Source organism: Macrobrachium rosenbergii, chromosome 8 (assembly GCF_040412425.1).
Source record: "Macrobrachium rosenbergii isolate ZJJX-2024 chromosome 8, ASM4041242v1, whole genome shotgun sequence".
NCBI classification, from domain to species: Eukaryota; Metazoa; Arthropoda; class Malacostraca; order Decapoda; family Palaemonidae; genus Macrobrachium; species Macrobrachium rosenbergii.
This window is the reverse complement of record NC_089748.1, coordinates 32,275,490-32,302,120: the sequence shown is the minus strand read 5'-3', so window position 1 is coordinate 32,302,120 and position 26,631 is coordinate 32,275,490. Positions and strand designations below refer to the sequence as shown.

The 26,631-nt window shown below is 39.8% G+C and overlaps 1 protein-coding gene across 1 annotated transcript in view; it reads right to left on the bottom strand.

Moving 5' to 3' along the window:
- LOC136840666 (FAD synthase-like) overlaps nucleotides 1–26,631 on the bottom strand; it is a 45,713-nt gene that overhangs the window by 6,475 nt on the left and 12,607 nt on the right. The window contains exons 7-10 of the mRNA XM_067107376.1: nucleotides 19,926–20,014; nucleotides 16,193–16,331; nucleotides 10,623–10,796; nucleotides 6,600–6,721 (exon numbers count right to left, since the gene is read on the bottom strand). Coding sequence (XP_066963477.1) covers nucleotides 6,600–6,721; nucleotides 10,623–10,796; nucleotides 16,193–16,331; nucleotides 19,926–20,014 — 524 coding nt within the window. The remainder of the gene's footprint in view (nucleotides 1–6,599; nucleotides 6,722–10,622; nucleotides 10,797–16,192; nucleotides 16,332–19,925; nucleotides 20,015–26,631) is intronic.

Sequence of the window (26,631 nt, the reverse complement as noted above, 5' to 3'; positions counted from 1 at the left end):
GAGAACAAACCAGTCGTCCAAAAATGAGAGAACTACTCTAATACCAAGCAGATGAATCCATCCTGCTAAAAACTCCAACAAACAGAATACTTTTCTTTGACTGAAGGTGTATCGGGATGTGGAAGTACGTGTCCTACATCTCGACAAAAAAACATCCTTTGCCCTTCTGAAAGGCCACCAGGACCACACTGAATGACTCATCGAAAAGGAAGTACAGTAATATGAATAAACTTGTTGAGACTTGAAATACCCATGGCCTGACATCCTCACTGCATAACAACTGTCCAACCTACCCCTCCCAACTCTGAATTTCTCCATGTGAAGAGTGTGGAGAGAAGGATACCAGGAAGTTAAGGGTAAAAATATAACAACAGTTACAAAGATACAAAGTATCCTTCACTGAGGAACAACACTCCAAAGGTTCTTCCTGATGCTTTGCCAGACACATCTGAAACTCTGTACACAGCTTTCTGGGGATTCACACAGCCTACTTGAACTGGGAGTTCAAAACATCAGTTATGGTTACATGTGTAATTTATCCACTTAGAAAGTGGGCCAGACCACTATTGAAGCAGGACGTGAGAGTGGTTTGGGACATTTTACATGGAACTTACATGCAAAAAAGGCTGTAGGGGCAAGACCCTAAAGGGAAGACTTCAAAGGTAGTGCTAAGAATTTTCTAATCTCCTGAATTGAGACATCTTAGGTGATGGCCTTAAACACATAGGGGTAAAAGAGACAATGATGGGACACTGTCAAAAACAACTACTAATGGTTGAGCAGGGGTACTTTATATGGTTTGTACACAGCTGTTTCCATTACTTTACATCCGAGTTGTAAAAGGAATGACATTCTTCCCATTAGCCTCGGATGAAGGTCTATCAAGGAGGCATCATCAAGAAACTCTGCCTCTTCAGGACTGATATTTATAACTATTATCAGCACCATTACCTCTTATATGTATCTATGTATGTACATACATATACAGTACAGTACATACATATATACAGAACATATGCATACATTAACATTACATACGAGGGTAAGTCAAAAAGTTCCAGGAAAAATTCAATATACTCTTTATTTAAGGAAATTCAAACATCATTTTTCTACATATCTACCATCTAACTCTATACACTTTTCAAGGCGCTGTTTCCACCTCTGTAACCCTTCTTTGTAGAAATTTGGGGCCTTTCTATTAAACCATGTTGAAACTGCATGTTTAGCAGCATCCAAAGATTCAAACTCCTCTTAAGTGTTCCTTGAGTTTTGTGAACAGGAAAAAATCCGAAGGAGCAAGATCAGGACTAAAGGAGGATGTGGAAGAGTTTCCTACCTAAATTTCCATAGGACTTCTCTTGCAACCCTTGATGAATGTGCTGGAGCGTTATCATGATGGAACAAAATTCTGCGGTGCAACTTTCCTCGACGTTTTTAGCCAATGCAGTCTTCAGTTTTGCAAAACACCTTTGTAGTAGTTCCCGGTGATTGTTTTTGTCCTTCAAGGAAATCAATCAAAATCACTCCTTTGGAGTCCCAAAACACTGTTGTCATAACCTTCTGGGCAGATCTCGCCAAACTTCACTGGTGCAGCTGAACCTCTTGGTAACCATTGCTTTGATTGAATTTTACTTTCTGGGTCATATTGATGGATCCAAGTTTCATCTCCAGTAACAATCCGGTCAAAAAACTCTGATTCATTTGATTCAATCTTCGTTAAAACTGCAAGAAAAGTTCAGCTCTTTGACTTGGTCTTCGCAAGGACCCAACGTGCTGAAAGTTTACTCAAACCAAGATTTTCATTTAAAATTGAAAATGCGGAACCATGGGAGATCCCAGTTTCATTAGCTATCATATCGATAGTAATCCGACGATCTTCATCCACTAGATTCTGCACCAAAGCCACAATTCTTTCATTTTTGCAGTCAATGGTCTTCCCTCTCTTGGGTTGTCTTTGAGGTCCTCCCGACCATCCTTAAATCGCTTTATCAATCATAAACAACTGATTTAGATGGAGAAGAATCTCCATAAACTTGTTGCAAAGCTTCAATAATTTTTTCCTGGTTTCCAATCAAGCTTGGTCAGGAACTTGATGTTAGCTCTCATCTCAAAATTTTTATTTTCCATGGGTTCAAGTTACTTTTCTGAAGCAGATGTTAACACCACGGTAGCAAGAGGATGACTGAGGTAACAAGTCTATAAGATCACTACATCACAGATAATTGTTTACCAAGTATTTGGGTTGTTTCATTCCTGTGTAAATACATCATTCAACAATTTTTCCTGGAACTTTTTGACTTACCCTCGTATATACAATATATATATATATGTAAATATGTACTCCCATATATGTATTACTCTTGCAGTAATCGAGCTTTAGTGCTAAGAATGAAATACCAAATTCAAAGGTACTTCCTCTTCACAATTAGGCCAAAGTACCTTACCAATTACAGGGGTCTTCACTTCCCTGGTCCAAGAACTCGAAACTTGGAAGTTGAACTGAGGAAGGTAAAAAAAACTCATATCGTATGTAAGTCCTAACCTAGCTCTATGCAGCTTCAAAAACTGGAAATAGATGCAATAGCATCTGAGAACCAGGATTAAAGGATATACTCCCGAGATTGCCTCTGAGTTTAGATGCCAGCACATCGCCTAGGTTGGTTGATTCCTAAGAGCTCACTCTACAAACACAACTGTGAGTACAATACACTGTTTGTGTTAGGTGCAGAGCTATTCAACACTAAACAGTTTCCTTGCTTTCTCTTTCAACTGTTCATCCATTTCCAAAAACTCTACTTCCATGATAATGCACCTTATCATAATCGGTGTTAGCTTCTTACTCGTTTAACAGGAGCCAAGGTAGACGTAAACTAAAGGGCACTGGTCAATGGATTCATCTTCCGCAAAATGAAGTGCAAACTGAACAGCGCAATCTATGCACAGCTTAAATACTAAGGGAGAATCAACCAAATTATGGTTGAAACCCCTAAAACTTAAACAGGAGAACTGAGACACAGAAAACGGCAATCTACAGACAACAGTGAAGCGAAAAAGCGCTAGAGGTGACATACCAAGGAACATCAGCAATGATGTCACAGAATAACGGTAGTAAGTACCGGACGGCTAGGAGACAGATGGCTGGGTGGGGAAGGTAGGGGGTTCTTGCATGGCATCACCACATAACAGTGACGACAGTCGGAGCCATCTGCACAACACTTAAGAGGAGATTGCCGGGAAGCAAGAGCCTTTCTATCACCAGGCAAACTCACTCTAAATATGTAAGTGGCAGAAGAGGAAGAGCCACTATTATGAAAAGGAATAATTGTCACAAGGTGACGAATACAAGGCGATAGACAGGAAAACTGAGCAGGGGAGGGGGGCTATCGTCCACTCGGAGGACAACACCGGGCAAGCAAATGAAAACAGAACTGATGAGAGACTCAGAACTAATGAGGCAAACGTCATATGTCTGTATCCTTAAATAACTCTACCAGTTCACACACATCACTATCACTCTCCCCAAAACGGACAACACGTGAGCCGGCGAACGCGAGTGCCAAACTACCAAATAACTCATCCAGAAAACGCGTTGAACCCAAACCAGAGAGGCAGCTTTGAGCTGGCGAAGGGCACAGACCTTGGTCCTGAGATAAGCCATGGTTCCCTGTCCGCAGAAAAGACCAACAGACCCAGGGCAGTCCAGAGGGTGGGCTACAGACAAACACCAAGGCTCCAACACCTTCTCTCTTGCGGGGAAAGCCAAAAAAGGTTGATCACTATGGGGGGGTGCCATCTTTGCCCTAATATATATGGTAAGATTTCTAACCATACTAAAAGAATATATCTCAATTACCTATTTTTTTCTCCTGGACCACACAGGGAGCAAAAGAAGCCGGAGCAGGAGTGAGAGAGGAATTAACCTAGGTTACCAGGTACTGTAGGCTAATGGAGGCAACACCAGAAGACAAAAGCAAACGACTGAGTAGGCTCATGGGGTGCCCTAACGAACTGTCTATGTAATCTGTTGGCCTCTAGCACCTTCCGATACATCACAAAATTTTCATCCTCTTATCAGATCACTCATTATCATCTTCATGTCAAGAAAACCACACTTGTGCTTAACAGCTAAGTTAACACAGGCTACGTGGGCATCATGCACAACCGAAACATTCGATTTCCACAAACTCCTTTCCTATCAACCTATTGCTTTCATCTCTGCTTGTTGTAGATGACATAATGCAAAAACAGAAAACAAGCACAATACTGTACAGCGGAAAATCAATCAGAAATCACCAAAATTATTACTAACGCTGATTCACACTGTCTTCATAAGGACACTGTATGAAGATTTCTTACAAGAACGTAAACATTCCAGCACCACCTGGTGGGAAACAGGTGATTGCAAAGACTTTCCTAGTCAGTTAGCAAAGTGTCATTTTGTTTTATTTTGACTGCCAATTGCACCTCATGGCACAAAGATATATGCTAACTTTAACAGTAGTTAAGATTCACTCCAAATAATATTTATTCTGAGCAATCAAATATATAAAAAACTAACACACCTCTATATGTACATACATACTTGACAATCAACCTATACAATGAGCAGGAATCCAGAGATCTGATTCCGGCTGGCCATAAAATGTATCAAGACTCAGAGATTAATTTAGAAATCTGCACATCAAATGATCGGAAGGCGTTCAATAGCTCTCATCTCCTCATCAAAACCTAACCTCTACTGTACCAAAGAAATTGTTATACTATATGAAGGGCAGAATGTAACTGCTATACACACACATAAAGTCTTCCATATTATATCCCCTTGGGTCATCTTTTATAAATTCTTCCCTAAGGAAAATTCCACAATCATCTATAGTGCCTCCATCTCCAGTGCTTTTTATTTGCTTTGCAGAGTGTCATCATCTCTTAATCTGCTGAATACTGCAAAGTCAGGCTGCTCAGCATCAGAATTCTTTCCTTTACTACAAATCAAGTAAAGTGAACACATTACACAGTTGTGCAAAAATGAATTTTGCAACAGAAAATTTTAGATTTTCCATGAAAATAGTCAAGGCCATCACCGACATGAAATATTTTTCCAATAATGTATTTGCAATTATACTGTAATATTTTCAATAGTGTAAAAGAATACTAAGGGATGCCAAGTGGAATTTTTTCTTCAGCTGTTGTGTGCTGTTTTGCAGTCTTTTTGACCCCATCCTGGAATATCATAAGAACTGCTGGCCTTCATTACAGGACTTAGTTCTGTTCTTCCTCAAATTGAAGGTCTGTATGGGCTTAATGTATGTTAAAACTTCTTTACAGTCTGCAAGAAGGATATTCTGCATAAGGAATAGACCCCTTAATGGAATCTTTTGTCAGTAACAATTCTTGCTAACATTCTTTAAACTCTTGATACAAAATTGTCACTGGATCTTATCCTGAGGACAGCCTTCCTCTGAGGTCTACACCTTTTGAACAGGTCAACAAATCTATGTATTTCATTTTGTAACTCATGCTAAAGAGTATAAAAAGTAAGCCTGCCCTTTATAGCTGAGGTACTAGTAAAGACATGCCTCAAAGAAGCCTTGATAATCCATTTCTTCCTACCCTTTCTGAGAAAAGGGCCTTCTGCACCCAGTGAGGACTATGTCTCTCTATCTTTGAAAAACCGTGAACTATATACTACAACATCACCGAACTTGTTATTTTTAAAAATGTCCTGGGAAGCAGGAACAGAAGACAATTTCTCATATCGCATATATTAAGGTAAAGGATGGAAGTACTGTTAGTAGCTTGTGCAACTAATCTGGTCTCGTTCTACTTCTGTTCTTTTAGCATGGTCTACATGACAACTCTCTGGCAGGCACAAGGTTTCAGACAACTGAACCTTACTTGGAAATGTGATACTCATTTAACCTGGTCTCTAAAACTGCCCATTTAGGAAAGGCAACAACAAAAACAACCAAGTATCTATACTATGATTAACTTTTAATAATAATCTGCCTACACAACTCTTGCTATTGCAACAATTTGAGTTTTACTAGACTGCACCTGCAACAAGCAAAAACTGCCCCTCTCAGACACTAATAAAAGATGTCTTCACCAAATGTCAGTGAAAAACACTCAACATCCCATCAAAAGCTCAACAGTAAACTTTCAATAAATATAATAAACTATCAAGTTAGAGGACCTAAGTACAGTATAAAGGGGGGTTTTCTTGAAGTTTTAAGGCTTTTCATCCTCTCTCTCTAGTACGGATATCATGCTGAACTGTACGAATCTTGAGGTAATTCTTGAAAAGAGCATAAAATGAAATTTGAGTATATACAGTCTTTTCTGTAAATCAGAATGACAAAATACCATGGAAAGTAATATAAAATTCAGGCTAAAGGCCAAGTGTGGCGACTTATGAGGTCATTCAGCACCGAAAGGGAAATTGAGTGCTAAAAGGTTTTAAAGGTGGAACAGGAGGAAAACCTCAGTTACACAACACAACAACTGTTAGGAGAGGGTGGAAAGTAAGATGGACAAAAAAGAATATGAAGAGAGTGACATATACGAGACATGATTCAATATACAAACTTCAATTAATTTACCTGCAAAAGGGTCAGTTCTACGAGTTCCCATAACCATTGCCTTAAGTGCTGGTCTCTTCTCTAACAGGGTGGTTAAAGCAGATTTCATAGGTCCTGGTAAAACTTCGCAGTCAAGATCATACCTGTAACGATATAAAATAATCAACATACTTTCTTATTGACTAAACATTTGTAGTGGCAGTTTAAGTTCTGAAAATACGATAGAAACCATCACTTACAGCCTGATGCTTCGGTTCAAAATTGGCAAGCACATCCACATTAGTGAAGAAAACGTTTTGTTATCCTAGGATGAGAAAAATTTACCTGAAGTGGAGTGGTTGAGTAAGGCTCTTACAACCTTCATCCTTCTTACTTAACTTGAAGAATTTATCACAAACTGATGCATCAACACACAATGAGCAATTTGTTCTGTGAGTCTTTGCTTTACCTTTCACTTGCGTTGTTATATTATTAGTACCACTATATGTATATACCGTACTGTTCACTGGTGTAAGGATATGCATTCAGTTCTTTTCCAAACATTTATGAGGGAAGGAGTCTTCAGAATAATCCATTTCCATTCAGTGGTCTGCAACAATGGTGTCAACCTTTCCTATCATGGGCCATGAGTTACCAACATTCAGAGTTACTAACATTCATCCAAGTTATATCCTAAACAGTACTTGCAATGAAGCTAAGTTTAAAATATGGATAAATCCCTCTTCAATGGTCTGTCCTCAGGCTTTACCTACATTTACACAAGATTCCTAGTGCCTCGAGGACCCCCAGTCCATAAGACGAGACCCAGCATTATTAGCAATTTGTAGAACACCACCTTGGCTATTCAAATTCTACAGGTGAGGACATATGCCATTCAACCAAACCCTCCTTCAAAATTAGGTCACTATTCTATGAAATCCACCAAAAAAGAATTCCAGTGATGCTAAACAATCACTTAAAATTAAATGCGACATCTGATCTAGTTATAAAAGATGCAAGAGCCCAGGACAGCAGAGAGATGGAAGACCCATAATTACTTGAACGAGAAGGGTGGAGAACAGTGGAGATTTGCACATGGCTGAGTCTCAGAGGCCCTTTGCATAGCATGACATTGGAAGCAATGATGATGATGATGATCAATAAAACTTTTGCTCTTTTATCAGTACAGGCAGTCCTCGGTTAACGACGGGCTCGGTTAACAGCGATTCGGTTTCATGGCACTTCTCTAGCGACGAAAATCGCTGATTTCCACTTATCGGCGCCGATGATCGGGTACTGGCGCCAATACATATGTAACAGAGGCACCGATAACCAAAAATCGGCGCTTTTCGGCGCCAATAACCCCCGAAAATCGCCAAAAAAGCGCCGAAATCACAGCTTTTCGGTTATCATCACACCTTCAGAAAAGGAACCCCACCAATAACTGGGAAATGCCTGTATCTTTTATATCCTTCAATACCTACATGAACTGGGATTCTATATTAATTCAAGACCTTCACAATCTTAATACAATTTATCACTTCATAAATAATTCCTTTAAGCAAAAGGTCTTTTATTGTAATGGCTGTTGTAAATTCAATAGCACTCCTGTTCACCGAAAATTACAGTTTACATTTTTGTAAGAGCAATCTTTCATAATTTTAATTCGGGAAAATACTGAGGGTTTGGTTTATTAGTGTTTTAAATAAATAGCTTAGCCAGACCACTAAGTTAATATTCTCAGTCCTCCTAGGGTTGACCTAAAGGATGTGTTGCTGGTGAACTATGCCAAATCTTATTTAATTTGAAGTTCTCAATTCCATAGATCCTTTATTCCTCATACCACTGGTCTATGGAACAGTCTCCCTAAGGAAGTTGTGCAATTGGTACCTCAAAATTTCCAGTGAAGATGCAATGCATTACTACCCTAAAGCAATTCTCCTTGTATTTTAAAACTGACTTACATTAACTATTTATTTAATAATTTAATTCATTTTTTCTCTTTCTGTATTTCCTATTACCTTCTCTAACTTCTCTCAAATGAACACCAAATTCTTTGGAAGTTTGAATTTCAAGTCAACGGCCCCTGTGGGGTTGTTCCATATGAATAGGGTTCATCTTTTGAATAATAAGATTTTTTAGAAATCCACAGAAATATAAAAGTTGTTTAAAATGAATATGTTGACGAAACTGAAAAAATCTCTTTCCAAGATTTGTATCCAATACTTGATATACATTGTTAGTTGGAAGTTTGATAATCACTAATGATATGTTTGATGTTAAGTGTTGTTCTGTATTCTCTGCATTCAAGGACTGTGTCATATGGGTTATTCATCAGATGCCCAAGAGTTAGATGGGTGTGACCAATTCAAAGAATGGGTAATATTTTTTCAATGTGGCATTCCATTTAGACAGAACAAAATCCGTCAGTTGGGTTAATGTTTTGGTGTGTTGTTGTGAAATTCCTTATTCCACAACTCCTGCCATTTTCTAAAGATAGTGGGTTTCAGAGACAGTAACAAATCTTATTGGAACTCATCAGAACAGGTTCGTTTAGGATGAAAACTTAATTTGTGGAACAATAGCATTTTTAGGACAATTCTTTGAAGAGCTTGCAAAGCATTTCGTCACCGAAAACTAAATATATCTGCAGTAGTATATTTTCACTAATCCTCCTGGCTGACATTGCAGACAACTATGTTGTGAATACAGATGCATTTTTAGGTAAATAAACTGGCTACTTTCATCTGACAATATTTCAGCCAACCCCACACCTGACGAAGATTGGATTCGTCTGTATAAATCATGTAATTTGGAACTTTAATTCTTACAAGTTCCACTGTAAGTTGTTCATGATTTCAGGAGTACTCTGCAGTTTATACATATTTTTTTTTTTTTTAAATAGTACAAGTGTGTACAGACATATTTTATGCACAGTCCAAGCATGGGAAAATTCTAGTACTGGAGGAAGCTTATGTTTATATTTACTGCATACTCAAAAATTCCGTTGGCTCTAGTTGATGAGTCACTTGCCTGAATCTTCACTGCACTTTGCAGGAAAAGCTAAAAAGAAGGTTCACTCTTACAAATATGTCAGGAGAGAACTTGAACACCCCAGTGCAGATTCTGAATCTTTCATTGTGAAATAGACAAACTTTTTAATGCTGAATCTGATCATGAGCCACACATCTGGCCTCCTCAGTCTCAAACCAGTAAGACAGTTGCATCTGTCAAATGCCAAGGTGAATGTGAATGGTTTCTTTCCAGATTTAACACACATTTGCAACAAAAATAAACATTGTCACATATCCTTCAAAGGCTTGAGATCACAGTACCAGAAACTGTTTGATTAAGAGGAGGGAAAAATATTCTTTAAACTACCCAGAAAGACATTCACATGATTATATTTATTCCTATTGTATGACTAATAACTCAAGTTCCTTTGAGATATCTTTATGCTCTAGAGATAAATCTCTCATATGCCATACCGCCTTATAATGATGTAATATTACCTCTAAAAGGCCTAAATTACAGTATCGTATATGAACACTACGAAAGAATACAAGAAATGACAGCCTAGGCTTATGCCAGTCACCGTGTTAGGCAAATGCCTAATAACTGTTCTACATTTCTTCTCACCTACCATAATATTTGAATACAGAAAGGTGAGAAGCTTCAAAATAACCTATACAATTCAGTGGGAAGGACTAAGAAAATTAGGAACAAGAGGGGTATATCAATAATGTAAAGAAAGGAGTAACCAATGATTAGTCACTAAGCCTATTAATACACAGGTCTGCATTAAACACAAAATTTTCAGTACTACATTATCAAGGTGTAGATATTCTAAAATGCCACAAAAGGCAATGCTTTTTGAAATTTATGAACTCCAAATCTTTCATATGTAGAACATTTGTACAGTTATAAAGTTCTTTCAACCCTGAACACAAAATATTCTACTGCCCTGAAGTATAATCTCTGCATGTTAATCACTTATAAACTTGAACATTTCTAAGAATTAAAATACAACAAAAGTAAATAAAATACTGACATTAAAACACTTACCTATTAATGGAATGCTGAACAAACTCTGTAACCTGAGGAAATGCATTTACTTCAGTGATGTACACAGCCTGTAGCTTGGAATTCGGATGTTGCATGTGCATGACAGCATACACCAGGTGAAGCACAGCTAAGCAGTCTTTTCCTCCGTTGTAACACACACACACCTCCTCTGGTCTGCACGTGGAAGATGAAACAAAAATAGAGAAAACGAAAACATATTAAGGTCTGAATCCAGGATTGAAATAAATGAACCTTGATTAATAAATGTGCCTCGCTTTCGAACTTCTCAGTTCCAGAGGCACTTTATTCCTCGCACAGTTGGATTGTGCAACAGTCTCCCTGAGGTTGCTGTGCAATTGGAATCTCAAAAGGTCAAGTGAAGATGCAAGGCATTGTTACCCTCAAGACTCCTCCTTGTATTGTAATATTCTACTCATGTTTCTATCTATTTATTTAATAATTTGTTCATTTTTTTTCTTTTCTAATAACTAATCTCTTCCTGAATTTCCTATTACCTTCTGTTACTTCATTTAAATGAATGCCATATGCTTTGGATGCTTAAATTTCAAATCAATGGCCCCTGTGGTGGGCTTGTTCCATATGAATAGGATTCATCTTTTGAATAATAATAATAATAATAATAATTTGGCAGCAGACCCTCTTTTAAACAGATTCTATTGAATTTTATTGCTGCTTCAGCTGCATTTATTTTGTAGAAGACTTTTTCTAGTTTCCTTATTAACTTCTCTTCAGTGGAGGTGCGTGCTAACAGCGCCGCTATCTGTCATTTCATGGGGGAACAGTCAAAATCTGGAATCTGCTTCTTTATATATTCTATACAGTTGGTTCTATACAATTGTTGCAATTTCGACAGACTCTTCTGTCATTCTCCAGCGGGAGCTAGTAGAGGACTGGCAGATTGCATTCCTTCTGAATTTATACACGGGCTTCAGCGGGGTCATGGATGGCGAATTCTGATTGGTTGCAGTCAACGAACTTCAAGCCAAATTTCTGCGGCGAAGCTCGATCCTGACAGATCTTAAACCTGGGAATGTCATTCATTCCAGCGCCCCATTGCCCTCCGCTTGCGTGATGTCATGCTGGCTGACATCATCGGTAGTTTGGCTGCTATTGGGCTGCGGATGAATGATGTCATTATCTACTCTTTCTGTCGTATTTGTCTCGATTCATCAGGGGCATCTCCATTCTCAGGGTTGTTGTTTTCAGGTATTCGTTGGATTTGGTGGGTGTTCTGCATTATTCTTCTTAAATTCGTGGGTAGGAGCGATGCCTCCTTATTCATTGTTGGTTTTCTCGGCAATGAGGAGCGCCTCTAGCAGGCGCAGAAGGGTCAGCGGCTCTCCCAATTATACTTATATTTTGTATAATACTGTCGCGGAGATGGAAATATTGTGAGTAGCACGGGCGTGGTTCATGATGGCACCCTCCTGGGCGTGGCAGGAGATCCTTTTGACAGACGCATCGTGGTCATTCCAATATAAGCGCCGGGCATCCTCGGACAGGACATACAAATTGGTAGACCACGTTCTTCTGCTTGAGGGGTTCTCTTGTTGGCGGAGAGGGTTATTTTTCATCACCAGATCACGGGTGCGGCGGTTCTTATAATAAATTATAAGATTTATTCTCTTACTGTCTTCGGGTCGGGTGACGTTTTCCATGACGATTTTCTTCATGGAGTTCTTCACGGTACTGGGGATGCATCCGGCCTTATAATAGATCTTTATGTCATCTTGGGGGCAGGTTGTGTGTTCTCACCGTTGTACCATTTTCCAGGCCAGTTTGAATTTCTTTGTTGATGAGTTTGTTGGTGAAACCATTGTTCACCAACATTTGTGCAGCACGTTTCCTTATTGGTGTCCTGCCAGGTGGAGCAGTGGGAGAGGGCCCTTTTAATGAAGGTCCTGACTGTCATGTTCTTAAACCTAGCAGGGCACTCGCTATCCCCATTCAAGCAAAGTCCCAAATCGGTGGATCTAGAGTAGACTGATGTCTTCAAGTTCCACTCCGTCTTTGTGACCATAACGCTGAGGAAGGGGAGCCAGTCGTCTGTGCTGAACTCGACAGTGTAGTTCAACACACTACATTGTTGGAAGGTCAGACGACTTCAACCTCCTCCTCGTTGTCTGCTTGAACGAAGACGTCGTTATATCGGGCATATTTCTTCGCCGCTGGATTCTCTCAAGACATGCTCTTCTACGGTGCCCATGTAAAAATTTGCAAAGAGGACACCCAATGGAGAGCCCATCGCAACGCCATCCTTCTGTCTATACATGTGCCCTCTGTGCCCGTGTATAAATTCAGAAGGACCTATGCAATCTGCCAGTCCTCTACTAGCTCCCCGCTGGAGAATGACAGAAGAGTCTGTCAAACGCAGCAACAATTGTATAGAACCAACTGTATAGAATATATAAAGAAGCAGAATCCAGATTTTGACTTTTCCCCATGAAATGACAGATATAGGCGAGCTGTTAGCACGCACCTCCACTGCAGAGAAGTCCGCATAAGGAAAATAGAAAAGTCTTCTACAAAATAAATGCAGCTGAAGCAGCAATAATATTCAATACAACCAATAATAATAATAATAATAATAATAATAATAATAATAATAATAATAATAATAATAATAATAATGTCATCTGTACAATAATGTTTATTTATTTTTTATTTTTACAAAACAGCAAAAACACTCACTCAAAAGTTTAAAATACAGGTTCTACACAAGATGAAAATAATGTCATCCTTTATTTGGAATTTGCAAGAACGTTTACATATTCTTTTGAGTCTTAAGCCCCCCTTATTATGGATATTTCATGAAATATCAATATCATCACTTTTCAAATTTATCTAGGCTCTCATAAATAAATGTCAATGAACAATTAAAACAGTTTTAATATGAAAATTTTTTTAACAATCACACATATACTGTATGCCTATATTTAATGTCTTTGAATGTTCCTAGGACCAACAATCTGTTCTCTGACAGACAGAAGAGGAATTACATAGTCTTACTAGGCATGCATCCTCTGAACCTTAAAGTAAATATTGTACACAAAGCACAAATCATTATTTAGATGGAAAGCAGAAATACCGAACGTCTCAAGATGTTGTGTAGGCCTGTGGGGTAAAGCAGAGCACTTGCAGACTGAAAGGAGTCAGAACCAAGTTTCTAGTAGCTTACAGATTTCAACAAGGTATAGTCTAAAACCTATAGAATATAAAGAAAGGTGCTTGTAGCAGGTAAGCCTGAACATTAGATATAGCAGCCAAAATCTATGAGGAGAGCAACTCATGACTGCGCCACATGTGACTGGCAAAGAAAATAATCACGCAGGACAGCCAACCAAAAAATTAACAGTGGCCGCCATAACACCAACAGATGTCAACCCCACCAGATTATGAGTAGCAAACAGTATCTCCAGTAAGAAGTTCCTGGTGGACACGGGTGCCTTCAGGTCCATATTATACGCATCTAAAGATGACCCCGTGCTGCACAAAGTGGCCACCAACAGCAGCCCCATATCATTATGGCTATCAGAACCTCATGCTCTAACTAACAGAAAGAAAATACAGGTAAGAGTTTATTATAGCTGACATCCAGGTATCCCTACTAGAAACCGGCTTACTCAGACATTATGGGTTGCCAGTGGAAGTCACTCAATGCATCTCCTGGACCTGTCCCACTTCCAACATCCACTCTTTCCACAGGCCCCAAGCAGCCACCCATCTCTTTGGTAGGACCCTTGGTCCTACACCACCTACATACTAAGGAGTTTCCTGATGTCTTCTGACTGGTACTATGTCAGCCTACCAAAGTGCCCACAAAACACAGCATCCCAATCCACTCCAAGTTCCGCCAACTGACATCTGAAAAACTACTCACTACAAAGGCCTTTGCCAGAAGGCCTTCGTCACCTGGGCATCATGACTACACAATATCAAGATGCAATATGGATTGTGCACCCTTATAAAGACAAAAGGTGCCTCAACCTCCATAAACAGCCAAATCACTATCCCCTGCCCAACGTGGCAGACATCACCCCCACCCTACATGGGGCATGAATCATCTCCAAGCTCAACCTAATAAGGTTGCTTCCAAGTCTCAGTCCACAGCAAAAATATCCAGAATACAGCAATCATCACACCTTCTACTACTCCACATTCAACCTCCAGAATTCACGAGCTACATTCCAGAGGCTGATGACATCCTGCCAAAACCACATCAGAGCCATAATGTCCCTTATACAAGAAAAATGCATCATCAAGGTCTCCTCCATCGAGTTACTGGGTCATCACTGCCTTTTTTAGTCTTTCACTAAATTCCAACTTAAGAGAACCTATACAAGATAAGCCGTTGAAAAAACCTTTCTGATGCCGATTCATTTACAATTATCCAAACTCTTATATTTAGTTAGAGATTACTATGGTCATACTAAGTTTCTTTATCACATACTTATAATAATAGTACTGTACATTTTAATAAATTACACAAAATTTAGGCAGAATACTGTCAGACCTCATTTCCATTAGCACAATATAAAGTTTGCCAAGTACAGGTGCATAAAGACAGTAAAAGATTGCACATTTTCTTTCAGAGCAAACAGCTAACAAACTCAGTCAAGAAAACAGTTACTGCTGCATATCCACAAGTAATTTTTTAAGACCTAGTTTAGGCAAAAGAATGAAAAACAAGCTCACTGTATACATATATAAATTATTTGCCATTTGGTTTTTCATAAAAGTAATAAATGTACAATTAAAAATTTAGGATTAAATTTGACTAAATTCCCTAAAAGGATATTCAAGCTGCGATGTTATAATGATGTGGCATTCTTGACTTATAGATGTCACCTCTCTCGCTTGTTATACATCAACAAGTGTTTCACTGAGCTTTGCCAAAACGCTCCTTATTCTCTCAATAAAAATACAGTGAACCCCTCATATTCGCGGGGGATGCGTCCCACACACCCCCGTGAATAGCTCAAATCCACGAATGCTTAAAACCCCTCTAAAAACACTTAGAACTGCCCATTTTGATAGCTTAAACCAAGCTTTTTACCTGAGTATTTTAATAGTTTTATCACAAAAAGTGCATTTATTTATGAAAATTATATGAAAATACAGTAATTAGTGAATATTTCTCAGTGAAAAATACCGCGAATGGGCGAATTTTCCGCAAATAATGGCTAGATATGTTCCACAGAGAAACCCGCGAATGCGTGAGTCCACGAACCATGAGAACGCGAATACAGGGGTTTACTGTAAGTACAAAGTCAATATAAGGACTTCATCCAGAGTAAAGATCAAATCAGCAATGAGCTGCAATAAATATACACGATGACCAAGGCTACAATGACGTTTGTGACGAATGGAGCAAAAGTTATTCTTTTAGTGCTTGATCCTAACCCAGAGGGGCTTAACAGTTCTCTTAGCTACTGAATACACAATCAAGAAGTTCAGCATGGGTAAAATACAGTCTGTATAACATGTGGACCCATCAGTCACAACTGGAAGGGTACCTTAAAACTTGCACATGCAAATACAGTACTTACTTGTATTTTGTAAAACACTCTGTAATGACTTTAATTGCTTCTTGAATTGTACTTCTTAAGGGCACGGAAGATTCCATCAATTTATTGATAAATTCCCATGGAGAGGTAATGGTATCCTCGCTGTAGTCAATCACCATACCTAAACATTGGAAAAAAAGAGTAATGTAAATAAATGTCTTTAAAGTAAACACAATTAACTGCATATATCCAAATCAAAAATACACTTCCAGACCTTTAAAAACTGGAGAAATCTGAACATTATATACAGATACTACCCTTCTTATGAATGAGTCACGTTCCAAAAAGGTCGTTCATATCTTGAATTGTACGTAAGTTGGTCTTCAGCCTATTTAAGTACAGTACGATATAAAGTCAATACAGTACTATATGTTTTTCATCCTAAAACAATACAGCACTGTACACTGTACATACAGTACTGTATTTTATAGTGTACAGTACTTTAATTGTAACTAAGCAGAATAGGTGCACAGAACAAAGTTTGAACTTATGGGTGGCGAAGGGGAGTGCTCCAAACATAATTCTAATTTATGATCACCTTCATTCATATCTCTGAATGTTCATAAGTAGGGTAGTGTCTGTACAAGATTCTCGGATATCTACACTGACGACAAACATCAAAAGACAACATAAGAAACTTCACAAATATCAACAAAATTGATCAAAAGTTATCAACCATTTTATTAAATGAAAGAAAATGAGGTTTGTAACTATTACAAAGCCCCTTCGTTAGCTTTTAGACACAGAGAAGAAGCAAAAGAAGAAAAACCTATGTAGGTACATTCAAGCACATTTGAATCTCCCAACTTTTCTCAGAGTCTTGTAAACAACTAAAGCTGCAGGAAAAAATGGGAATATATTTGGCTATTAAGATTAAATGGGCTTTTATGAGTGCAAGCTGATTTTGACTTTCATAAATATTTTGCTCCATACCAATAAACAGAGAAAATTATAAACCAGACTACACTAATGGGAGTCTTCTTAAAAGCTAGCCCAAGGACCCCTACCCCTAATAGTCCTTCAAAGTTAAGTATACCTTAGTTTTACCAGACCACTGAGCTGATTAACAGCTCTCCTAGGGCTGGCCCGAAGGATTAGACTTATTTTACGTGGCTAAGAACCAATTGGTTACTTAGCAACGGGACCTACAGCTTATTGTGGATTCCGAACCACATAATAGCGAGAAATGAATTTCTATCACCAGAAATAAATTCCTCTAACTCTTCATCAGCCGGCCGGGGGATTTGAACTCCGGCCCATCGAGTGACAGCCCGAAGCTCTACCAGCTCAGCCAATGAAGGGCTTAATGGTCCTTCAATTTCCTCATTGTCATCTCCCTTAACTGGGCCCTCTGCAGCTCATGATAACCCTGCTGATAACTCTGTTGATGACGCTGATGACCCTGAAGCACTACCACACACTTTGAAGGATCAGTGACTGCAATATTAATCTGAATCCCTTATGGTTTCTCCTTTCATTTTCCTTGTGCATCAGTTCTCGTACATAATTTCTGCCGATTTGCATTTCCGTGCTATGTAATATTTAAGATCTATCCAAATTACAACAATGTTAAAAAGTTAAGAATTCCCTTTAGACCATTCCTCTATTCATAATAAATAAAAATGATTATCCATATTTCCAGCATGCAACCCTAAGAAATGTATATTTAATCTGATTTCCTCTATCCCGTTTATTACCATATACAGTGCACTTCCTTCTAAATATGTAAAAGTAAATAATAATGTTATAAATGGTGAAATGGTAAGAGTATGCATGAAATACTGGTAAAGGGCAGAGCCTCACCTTTCACCCAATTTGCTAAACAACCTATTCATAGGAACAGAACTCGGTCATTTTGGTTTTGAGTGTCTACATTACAGATGACAAAGGAGAAATTCAAATTGAAAATAAGGATACGGATTGGAATATAAATTTTTGGCCATAGGCCAAGTGCTGGGAACTATGAGGTCATTCAGTGCTGACGGGGGAAACTAGTAACAAGGTTTAAAGGTGTAATAGGAGGAAACCTTTGCAATTTCATTATGAAACAATAATTATTAAGAGACGGTGGAAAGTAAGATGGAAGAGAGAAAATATAAACAAAGGCACAGCAAAAAGAATGAATGGGGTTGTGGCTAGGGCCCGGAGGGACACTGCGAAGAACCTTAAGTAATGCCTACAGTGTAATGCATGAGGTGCACTGATGGCATTAGAACCTGTGGAGAAAAAATAAGGATATGGGATATGGGAATGATCGAGACAGTTTCTTAATTTTTCTTAAATGAAGAAATCGACTATGAACAGGAGGATGTTGACATGACAGTGTGACCAACAACACATACCACAGGCTCTTAAGAAAAATTCAAGAGCTTACCAGAATACTGTATGTGATATGACAGAGGAAGATATAAAACCAGAAGGGTTGGAAAGAGCTTTATAATAGTGACATAAAATGAAAATGCAATGTGCTATATTGTGGAAATTATAGAGGAATGAGATTACTTGAGTTTTTTGCCCATGGGTACATTTTATTTATAAAACACATTTGGTATACTGGTCCATTTTATCTAAAGGTACATTCTGTACTTTTGTACATTTAGCATGGCTTTCCCAAATATAAATTTTATCCATTTGGTCTACTAGTTTAATGCTGAGCTGGATATGTTTCCATAATTGGGTACATTTGGTATATCTAATTATTTGGCTATATTTGGTACATGAAGCACATTTACACCACTGAGTACAATGTCTCCACTGGCTATGTTATCTGTTATGCATATTTAGTCAATTTTCTGACAGGTTTGATTGATTGATTGATAGATTTTAGGCATACATGCCAAGCACTGGGGCAACTAAGGTCATTCAGCACTGAAATGGAAATTGACAGTAAAAGGTTTGAAAGGTGTAACAGGAGGAAAACCTCGTAGTTGCATTATGCATCAATTATTAGGAGAGGGTGGTCAGTTAGATGGAAGAAAAAAAATATAAACGGAGGTACAGTAAAAGGAATGAAAGCAGTTGCAGCTAAGGGCCAAAGGAACGCTGCAAAGACCCTTAAGTAATGCCTACATTGCACCGTATGAGGTGCACTGTACGGGGCATTTTCTGGCAGGGACAAATGACTAGAAAAACAGAGAGACCAAAACCTTAGCACGCAACTTCAACAGGTTCAGAAAAATATACAGATTCATGCAACTCAGTGGGTTTCAACTCAGTTTCCAATAAAACAGCAGATATGATCATTTTCTCTATAGCAAGTACTGCTTCCTGCTTTTTCTTTTTAAACATCATAGACTAATGTCACACTTAAAAAATGACACTTCAGTGTACTTCTGCAACAACCCCTGACCCTTCCCCCTTTTTTTGTGTTTTTTACATTTATAATTCCAATTTAAAGTAGAAGATCTAATAAAATCAGATTTCTCTTTCAGTGGATCCCAATTTCTTTGATATTTTTCCATATGTTTCAGATTACATTTTCATAAAAATTATGTACTTTTTATTACAGATGAGCTTTATAGAGAATATATCCCTTTTTAGGAGCACAGCAACTTGAATAATGTTATGATAGTGATGTAGAAACCTCATTTTATTGACATAATTTTTTATATTTTATTGACATAATTTTTCTATATCCTAGATATTCATTTACTTGACATAATTTTTCTATATTCTAGATATTTATTTTCTCAAGTACAAGCTGTCGTAAATTTACCTTCTTCCAACTGGCTTTTAAAATGTTGCGAAGCTTGAGCAATATCCTCGGCATTTAAAGATTCCAAGGTTATTTTTGTCCTGTAGTAGCTGTGAAGAAATAGTATTGTGATTAGCAGTTTTCCACAACTTTATTGGTCTCAAAACTGTTTCATATTTAACTTACTAAACTTGTAACTGAACAGATTGTTACAGAGATATCACTGACACTTCAGTCATTTAATTATCTGTTACTGTACGGTACAAGAGTCAAGGAATTTTAAGGTGATTTAACCAGACTGCTGGGTTAAATTCTATTTGCTATTAGACAACAAAAAAGATAATGATATCCTGTTCAAAATATAAGAGGATTAAACTTCTTAAAAACCTAATTACTGATTAAGCAAGAAGTACTGAATACTTCATTGTCTCCATTTCTACCTTCCTCCACACATTCTTTTATCTATTGTGATTAACAATATGACTTTAATATCAAATTTTTTGTCTAAATAAATTCAAAGTTTTAATTCCATGTTTTCTACATGAAAACCTTTGCCTTAGAGACCCTTACACTTCTGTCTGAAATTGTCAAGCCCATTGTACTGTTATCCCGATAATGATGGTGGCTTCATATGGTAGTTTGAGACAACCCCATATAATTGTTAATAACTCTTCTTTATTGTCTACCCCCATCATTATTCATGGAAGAAATGGAAAGGAACCAAAACATAAATATGAAGTTTTCTTAATAAAACTAATATTGTAATACTTACCTGAACACCTGAATTAGCCTTTAATCCTACTAGCCCGAACAACTCTCAATTACCCATCCCACGATAGTGGGAATTTTAACAGCCAGCGTTACCAATGCTGCAGGTAAAATCTTGTCACTTGAGCTACCATAACAAACGGTTGGCAATGCTGACACAGGTGTGCGCCGACACGCCCCATTTTCGTCAATTGCTTTATTCAAGGTCAAAATTGATGTGGGGAAAGGAGGGTGGGAATCATTCAGGTGTTCAGGTAAGTATTACAATATTAGTTTTATTATGAAAACTTCATATTGCAATACACTCCCTGAACACCTGAATTAGCCCGATTAACAACATTTAGAGGGGGAGGGATCAATTCTATTGCACGCCCCTTTGACAACCGCAGAGATGGTAGCTCACCAATCTGCTCTGGATAAGATATCCGTTTAGCCATACACTCACCATATCAAGCAATGGTTTTAGTGAAGACATATTGGAGAGTACTTTGATCGACAGTCAGGTCGGTACTCTCAGGCCATCGACCTCCCATGTGGCTCCTCAGAACCTCTCATGTATGGAGGAGAATGAGGCAGAGTGCAAAGCCGCTGTCCCTCCAGGAGAACCATCTATGTTTGTGGCCCACCCCCTTTCACAACTGCAGAGATGGCAGCTCACCAATCTGAGCTGTTAATCAGCTCAGTGGTCTGGTAAAACTAAGGTATACTTAACTTTTGCTCTCCATAGGATACCTATCTAGTTATGCACTCACCTTATCAATCGTTGCTTTTGGTTATGAGACATGCTGGAGAGTACTTTGATCGCCTGTCAGGTCCATACTGTCTCAGTCTGTCAACCTCCCATGTGGTTCTTCAGAACCTCTCATGTATGGAGGAGTACGGTGACCTCCCATGTGGCTATTCATAGCCTCTCATGTATGAAGGGAAAATGCTGTGTGTCGAGCCGCTGATCCTCCGGATAAGGCCCGATGATCGACGAGCGAAGAAGTATCTCGGTGCCGACAAAATAGCCTAGCCTACTAGAGTTCCCCCTTTGACTCTCGTAGGGAAACTATCAAAGACTAAGATACTTAAAACGTACTGAACCTAAGTTCATGTGATTATACTATCACTGTTGCCTAAGAATTCTACAAACTAAAAGGAATTCCTCTATCTGGTTAACCTAAGAATCTCCTCACTAAGCGAATACCGCATCAGCTAAATAAACGCCCCTAGATAATAGACTTCACTGCTAACGTGGACTAAGAGAATAACCCTCCGAACCTGCGCACAAAGCGAATACCACCTCAGCTAAATGAGCGCACCCTAGAAAATAGACTTTGCCGCTACATGTGGACTACGAGAATAACCCTCTGAACCTCCGCATTAAGCGGATACTACCTCAGCTAAATGAACGCACCCTAGATAATAGACTTCGCCACTAAACGCTGTGAGGCAAATCGAACGTCTCTAAGTAAAGTAAGCAAACACTGAGACAGACTTCCAAGTAGCTGCTTCCAGAATAGACGGCAGTAAATAATTCCTGGGAAAGGAAGATGAATTGGACATACTCCGAATACTCTGCGGTCGGGAAAATACAGAGCTGAAGACGATGAAGAAGAACCCTGAGAAGCCTGGGAAATCTCCTCCCTCCGAAAGTAACTAATCGCATTCTCTGACAGCGGCAGGGAAGGATTCACGGAGACAAGTGTGTGCAGAAGCAGACAGAGTTCTGCAACCTTTGATAAATAGACTTTAATGCTCGCACCGGACATAAAGATATCTCCGCTGGATCGCCGGTAATGAACACTTGCAGATAAAGAACTTTAAACGAAGGAGGCAGAGTTTTAACCTCCAACTCTGTCTTCACCACAAATTCCAGAAGATAGACAAATATGTATCATTTCTCACATAGGAACCCAACCTAGAAACTGCCTGAAACTCGCCCAACCCTTTAGCTGAAGCTAAAACCGTAAGAAAAGGCAACTTCTTAGTCAGTGTCTTAATGTTATAGCTTCAATAGGTTTAAAGGCAGGGGAAAGCAAGAAAATATTGAAGTACTTCCAATAAGTCAGACAAAGGGGGCCCGAGTCGGCAAAACAGGACGTTCAATCTTAAAAGAACTTAATCATCGATTATCTTACTACTTGAAACTTTCGGAATGTGGAAACTAAATGTACCGCTAATCGTTGAGCGGCAGTCAGCAATAGCCTAATACGAAAGACTCTTTGCTTTCCGGAGGAATAAAAGAAAATCCGCTATTTTGGCTATGGAAGGTCTAGAGGTAGAATGACCTTCCTTACAACACTAACTTCTATACCATTTCTTGCTGAACCTGGTAAGGCTTACTGGTTGACTTACTCAATCTAAAAGAAAACTATTTAGACACAGCTTTAGGGAGTCTGGACTGTCTAGCGGCAATCTCTACAGTCACCCTGCAACTAGGTCCAGCACGCGAGGGTTTGGATAATAATAGTAAGAATACGGTCGTCTGAGAAGAAGTTTTGCATGGGTAGGGACCTTGGAACTTCTGTAGGGAGCTCTAGGAGTTCCGGAAACCAAGTGTGTTATGGCGAGCAGGGAGCTATTAGAGTCAAGGTCGTCCTGACACTCTCCCGCAACCTCCCTATTACCTGATGAATGAGACTGGATGGAGGAAAGGCGTACACCTGCATGTGATTTCAACCTCAGTGAATATCAACATGGGGACCACCATTAGAGAGAAATAATCCGGAAGACGATGGTTTAATCAAGTCGCGAATAAGTCGACAGTTGCTGGCCACTTCCGGAGAACCTGACATATTACTTCCCGAGTCAAAGTCCACTCTCCCCAAATACCTGACCCCCCAATACCTGATGGGAGCGACTTAGCGAATCTGCCCGTACTTTGAGACTCCAGATATAAACTGGGGAAGAAGAGATACTTTTTGTTCTTCGCACCCTCTCAGGGCTCTCTGTGCTATAGAATCGAGTTCTGTTGAGCCTGTTCCCCCTCCAAGTTCTTCAGATACGGCACTGCAATTACGCTGTTGCTAAACATAGCCACTACTCTGTTGTGCACTAAGATTGAAAACAACTGAGAGCTTCCTTTACAGCATTGATTTTCCCGAAGATTTATTGATTCCTCTTGTTTCCGAGGCCTGGATTCCTCCAAGGCTGTTTCCCAACCTTGATCTGAGGCATCTGTGTACAGATGAACGTCAGGAAGAAGGGAGTCGATAGACCTTTCCCCTGTCAGATACACTTCTGACTACCATAAACAATCCAACAGGCAAGAATTGCTCCCGACTATAACTGAGTTTTCGTTGTGGAAGTCCCAGCGATTCCTGAGACATACCTGAAGAGAGAGAGCATCCGGACACGAGACCCTGGAGTTACAAGAGAGAGAGAGAGAGAGACATTCTCCCTAAGAGGCTTCTCCAAGCTGGTACTGGCCATTCCCTGCTGGACAGGAACCCTTCTATCTGTTAAAGGACCGACTGGATTCTCTCTAGGGTTGTGAAAACCCTCAGAGGAAGAGAGAGAATCCTCTTACCTGAATATGTTAAGAATTCCATAGAATTCCCTCGCTCTTACTAGCTCCTCTAGAGAGGAGGCAAGGATCAAACAATCGTCTAGATACCTCAACACTCTGTATCCTCGACGATGCATAATTGCCGACACCGGAGACATGAGTTAGAAGCAACCATGTTCATCATACTGGCTACGTCATCATCCTTGAACAAGAATTAGCTAAGGCTAATGGTGTTCTAAGCAATCCCTCTTATGAACGTCCGGATACTGAAATTTCAACTTTCCTGGTCCAAATTTCGTAGACGAAGCCAAAGCTTTTGCCTGGTGAGCCAGACCCCTCAAGATAAATTTATTAGGCTGCCAACAGCCACGGATCCGAAGGGACATAGCCGTCACTCTTTAGAGCCCACATTACAATAATTCAACCGCATCCAGAAAGAATACGCAAGAGCCTCAGTCTGATTGCGCAACACATACTCCAAGCACCTGTTTCCCTAAGAGAAGTCCCTACAAGCCGAGATGATGCCGGAGACTTAAACAGGATTGCCTCAACAGATTCGTTGAGGGGCAACCTGAAACCTGCTGAAGGATTACCTCGAACTGCATAAATCGTCCTACTTGGAGAGAGAAGAGGAGAGTGCTGTCTATTAGGTCTATTAGAAGCCACTACTGATGCTAAGTGAATGTCCGGCTCCTCCAAAGCCTGGCTAACCCGATCAAACCAACCAGCCAACACGAAAAAGAGGCAGGAGCTGGCATAGTGTTATAAAAAAAACCTCAAAAAAAAAAAAAAACTGAATTGACTAAATCGTGAGGACCAGAGCTCTTGTTTGAGGGTACAAAGAAATAACATACTCGAGCATGTGTCCGTAATTGTTACTGCTGGCAAGAGGACATCCTAAGTCCGCCAGAATCTCCTGCACCTACGGATAAGAATCCTGTTCCACAATGTCCGAACGGTCTAAGACCGACAAAGGAGGAGGCACTGAACGAAGCCCTAGACAACGATGAAGAGTCCACAAGTGGACCAACCTAACCAGAGTGCTGCACACCCACACCTAATCGGGTACCCAGAGCTGAATCCGCATAGCTGGACCTGCTGGGAAGAGAAGGTTGAACCGATAAAAACCCAGAGCCGATTCCCCATTATTACCGAGGGGAAGACAAGTGAGAGTAGCCAAACCCACATTTGTTAAATCTTGGGGGAGGATGCGCAAACGAAACCGCTTACGGAGGGACGGAAGAAGATGAAGAAGGAGGGAGAATGAAAGAGGTAGAAGCTACCCTGAGTTACCACCACGGAAAATGCAGGCGATGAAAGTCGCCGACCACTCAAAGAAGGTACCACACGCCCTGCCAAAACCGCGGAGCGCAAACCCGAACTGGATCAACATGAAAACCCTGTGAAATACCAGATACTTCCGGAACAGCCGCATGAAGCGGAAGCAAGGGGTTGCACATACCCGAAGGGATGGAACATGAGACCCCTGAGGCCAAGATCTGCCGAAACTAGGTTTTCGCCTGTCCGGAAGCTCCTCCTACTGGAGAAGACTGTACTGAGGAAGGAAAGGCAGTAGGCAGAGGAATAGCAGACGCATAAAAAGAAGTTACCTGAGGAGGAAAACCAAAATCGAAGAAGGAGGGAAAACGGAAGGTGTGGAAGCCACAAGAAAGACCGGAGCATAAGAAGAAAAGGCCAAAGAAGACACTGAAAGGGAGTAACAGAATGTGGGAGCAGGAGATGAAGCAACAGTTAACCCAGAAGAAAACTACAGAACAAAAAGGAAAGAAGGTACACCGAATCTGCCCCCTCAATAACCCTGAAAACATATCCGACATGAATTCTGGACACTACTGTGTCACATACTCTCTAATGTTAGAGAAAACATTTGGAAAAAAAAAACAACCTCTCGCAATAAGTCTGTACCCATCGAAAAACCCAGCAATCCGTCTTATATTTGGCCACATCCAATTGCAGGTCCCGCAAATTACTTTACAAGCCGAAAGGACGCACCAGAATCCACCTTACTAGATGGAGGAGTAGAAAACACAGGGAAGGGGGAAACTACATTAGGAGATTTAGAAACAGTATTAAGTGAGTTAGGAGCAAAAGCAGAAGGATTCTGCCCCACCGTAACTGAAACACTGACTTGAGAATGAGCCAGATCGAAAAGAAGAGATGAAGGAGAAACTCTTGCCAGAGCACAAAAACCACTCAAACCCAAAACCGGAACCCGTTCAGACAACGACTCTGCACCATTGATACCTTCTCACTACCAAACCCAAACCTATCCTCCTTTATCCCATCTAGATCTTGATCCTAACATTATCAACATTAAATTTATCAATACTACAAGGGGGTTGGGGGGGGGAATCCTTCACTGCCTGCTCCGCGCCGAGGGGGCCGGCAGACCCTACCCACTCGGAGGCTTGCGGTTCTCCCATTACCCTCAGCACCCATTAGGGC